The sequence below is a fragment of the Myotis davidii genome, unplaced genomic scaffold (genome assembly GCF_000327345.1).
Source record: "Myotis davidii unplaced genomic scaffold, ASM32734v1 scaffold425, whole genome shotgun sequence".
Lineage (NCBI taxonomy): Eukaryota > Metazoa > Chordata > Mammalia > Chiroptera > Vespertilionidae > Myotis > Myotis davidii.
Genome location: NW_006296413.1, coordinates 4,100,073 through 4,104,075, shown reverse-complemented (window position 1 = coordinate 4,104,075; position 4,003 = coordinate 4,100,073). Strand labels below are relative to the sequence as shown.

Below are 4,003 nucleotides of genomic sequence, written 5' to 3'. Positions count from 1 at the left end.
GTACCTGTTGAGGAAGGCGTTGCCGAAGGCATTGAGCTTGCGGAAGGGCCGCCGCCGGTCCACGACGAGCGCGTTACCCGGCACCACGCCCTCGGTGGGGCCGTGCATGACCGCGATGAAGGAGTCGGTAGTGGGCTCGGGCCCGATGCGCATCCCCGGGAAGTCCTGCTCGATCAAGTGCCGGATGAAGGTGGTCTTGCCCGTGCTGTACTGGCCCACGAGCAGCACCATCGGCTTGTTGTCGAAGTCCGCATCCTCCAGCGCCGGCGAGTGGAACTCGTGGAAGCGGTAGTGCTCCTCCAGGGGCAGCAGCTTCTGCGAGTACAGCTGCCGCAGCCCCTCGGCCACCATGTTGGAACTGCATTGATGTGTTATTAGTAACAAAGGAAGCCAGCGAACTGGGAAAGCAGATTTGCAATGTCTTGAGAGAAGCTAAAAGTGAACTGAAAACTTTATACTCAGGGAAAATAGCTGCCAGAAATGCACTTAAAACTAGCCACGTCTTTTCTGCCCTCTCTCCCATTGGCCGATTCCAAATCTCGCGAGCGCCGCTGGCCCGGAACCCCGCCCCACCTGGGTGCCATGGCAACCACACTTGTTTGGCCTCACACTTAGTGGGCGGCTCCCGGAAGTGCTGCGGTGGGAAAGGCGGGAAGCGGGAGTCGAGCGCGAGGAGGTCGGGGGCCTGCGTGCCTTCCAGCATCCGCGAGATACCCAGTTAAACACCCCAGCTTCCTGACCACGCGCCCACCCGCAGTTACCCCCCAAATGGTCGTCTTCCTCCTGCGGGCTCAGAATCCCGGGCAGCTCGGGAGGGCCCCGGAGGCCTCGCGCCCATCTGCCTGCCCTTCCTTGCCTCCTCCTCGCCTCGCTCCCGCTTCCCCGACACTTCCTCTCATCCCCGCATCTTTGGCTGCTTTGCGGGAGGCAGTAGCAAGAAAGAGATTGTAGGGGAAGCTGAACATCCAAGGCGGGGTGGTGACTAGGCAGAGAAAAATGCGGAGGGAGAGACCAATGGGGAAATTCGTCTGACATACTGCTCTAGCCGGTTTGGCTCAGTGGGTAGAGCGTCGGCCTGTTCGATTCCAGTCAAGGGCACATGCCCGGGTTGTGGGCTGGATCCCCAGTAGGGGACTTACAGGAGGCAGCCGATCCACGATTCTCTCTCATCGTGGATGTTTCTCTCTTTCTTCCTCTCTGAAATCAATAAAAATGTATTTAAAAAACCACACAAATGTATTAAAAAAAAAAAGAGGTGCCATCCCTCCGGCCAAAGGGCTGGGAATTATGGACACAAGCAGCGGAGGACGCCTGTGACACAGGATGTGGGGGAGAAGAGAAGGCGGGCGGGGGAATGAGGAAGTTGAGGCACTGGCCACAAGCGCTTTGCGGAAGAGGAAATTCCCCCTGTGGGGAGGAGGGGAAACGTGGGGCAACAGTGAAATCTTGTGGGAACTTTGGGGGAATTAAAAAACCCCAGTACTTCCGCTTTCCTCTCAAGGTCACCCCCAGTTACCGAGTTTTTACTCTTACCTACCAGTTCCTGGCTGTCCCCCTAGGCTCATTTTCCTGCCAGCACATCATCCCTGGCCACACACGGGTCCCCTGGACTGTCCAGGCTGGTGAGAATCTTCAGTGGGTGATGTCAGAGCTTTGGGGACCGTGATTGTTAGGTAACCAGTACAGGACACCAAAGTGCAGGAGTGGCGTCCTGGGGGGCTCCTGGCAGATCTAAAATGTTCTTGGGAACTTACTTGGAAACCTCATGTCCAGTTTTCTGGCTTCTGGGAGGTGTGGGAGCCTGGAGGGCTGGGAGTCTGTATCAGGGAAGAAAGCAGACTGACTGTCAGGCTAAGAGGACAGAGGTGGGAACTCAAATCTGAGCATAAACAATATTAGGGGAGCTGGGCCAAGGGGAGTCAGAGGGGGCAAGATGGGAGGTGGGTCACCCACCCTTAGGGGGTCAGGCCTCAGTGTCTTCTGAGAGGATAAGGAACGTTAAATCAACTGCCTTCCCCTATTTCTCTCTAAGCTTTGGAGAGCCCTGCCTGTACGCTGAGGTCCCTGCTTCACCTCTTTTGTTTGGATTTCATCCGCATCTTTTCATCAGTCACAGTAGAAGTCCTGAGGCCTTTTTCACGCATCCTCCTCAAAAAGGGATATTGAGACCCCTCTAGGCAGGCTGTCGCTATAAGGCTGTGTGCCAGCTGGTGACAGGCGCCTCCAGCAGGCCCAGCCCAGACTTCCTGGGTCAGCCTTGGAGCCAAAGGACTTGCCTCCTACGTGGCACTTTGAGGGGTCCACCCCGGAGATGCAGCTTCTGGGCTGTTCCGGGGAAGGGCCTGAGGCTGAGGACCCTGAAAGAAGTGGTTGTTCAGTGGCCTGAATGCGGTTTGGAGGAGCCGGGTGCCCGCAGCACTCACGCTGGCCCACCATGGTCTGCACCTCTCCCCAGAGCCCTGTGTGCCGGGAAAGCCCAGCCTATAACATTGAAAACAAAATGTTCCCGGGTTATTTATAAACGGAGCCCAGCCCCTGTTGCTGGTGGATGGCCGCTGGTTTTCTCTAAGGAGCTCAAAGGGCGGGAAGAGGGGCTCTTTCTCCCTCGCGAAGCTCAAATGGGCGGATGTTCGTGTCCCAGAGTTGGCGCCTAGATGCTGGGCGCCTTCTGCGTCTGGGGCTGCCCCGCTCTGGGCACATGTCCTCACTTTCCTTGTTTTTTGAGTCAGGTGGCTGCTATCTGATGAGAAAGTTTTGTGAACCGTGAATGAACCCTTTCACTTTTGGTTTCTCTGTTTCACTTTCTGTCTGTGCTCGGATCCCAGGGGGAACAGATTGAGGAAGGGTTCAGATATTTCCTTTATCTCAGAAATGACGCCCATCCCTCACTCCCAGTGTGTGTGTGTGTGCGCGCGTGTGTGTGTGTGTGTGTGTGCTTCTTTCACAAACACACACCTGCAAGCCCACCCCCCTCAGAGACTGCGCTCATCCAGCGGAAAGCGGCCACCTGCTTTCTCTCCGAGCGGTTTGCTCAGCCCCAGGTGGCCTGGTCTAGAGAAGTGTCTACAAGGTCGCTAAAAACAGCCTTAAAAAAAAGAAAGAAACAAAGAAAAATGGGTATTTTTCCCCTCCAAATATGGCAGAAGAATCAGGCCGGGGAAAAGCCCAAAACACATAGGTGTGTCCTGGGGCGAGAAGTGGCTCATTCTTCCCACTGAGAAAGTTTGCACAGCAGCGCAGCCTCTGGTCCTGCAGTCACGAGAAACAGATTTGGCCAACAGATCAGTTTTGCCAAAACAAAGTAAAGGACCGGGAGGCCTGCTGCTCCCAGCCCAGGGTCTCCAGGGCGGGAGGAAGGGCGTCCACAGCCCACGGGGCCTCTCCCGTCAAGAGGCGCCCCGGCGGTCAGGGCCCAGGAGCGAGGGCTCCACAGGCCTCGGAGGCCCAGCAGCCGGGCCGGCCGGCCTGGAAGTGACGGAGTCCGGGCTGCTCAGGGTCTCTGCTCCCAAATGTCAATGAGAACAAACCGAGGCCCTGGTGTCGCGTGGCTTCCGCGAGGTCCCCAGGCGGCAGGAGAAGCTGGGCTTTGGGACGCAAACACTGCTCTTTCCACACTCACACCATCTGAGGTCGCAAGGGCAGACGGGAGGCACCGCGGGAGGGGGTGACCAGCCTCTTTCTCCTGAAGCAGCCCCCCACCCTGCGGCCTGCGAGCCCAGCCTGCCAGGTTCCAGGGTGCGGTGCTCTCCTGAGGCAAGCTGCAGGGCTTCCGCACACGTTTAATAAAAACTATATGTGGCCCTGACCGGTATGGCTCAGTGGATAGAGCAGCCGTGGGCAAACTACGGCCCGCGGGCCGGATCTGGCCCGTTTGAAATGAATAAAACTAAAAAAGAAAAAGACAGACCATACCCTTTTATGTAATGATGTTTACTTTGAATTTATATTAGTTCACACAAACACTCCATCCATGCTTTTGTTCCGGCCCTCCGGTCCAGTTTAA

At 56.7% G+C, this 4,003-nt stretch overlaps 1 protein-coding gene across 1 annotated transcript in view; it reads right to left on the bottom strand.

Annotated features, from left to right (window-relative positions):
• EHD1 (EH domain containing 1) overlaps positions 1–352 on the bottom strand; it is a 21,670-nt gene extending 21,318 nt beyond the window's left edge. The window contains exon 1 of the mRNA XM_006771603.2: positions 5–352. Coding sequence (XP_006771666.1) covers positions 5–351 — 347 coding nt within the window. The 5' untranslated portion in view covers position 352. The remainder of the gene's footprint in view (positions 1–4) is intronic.
• Positions 353–4,003: the final 3,651 nt, after the last annotated feature.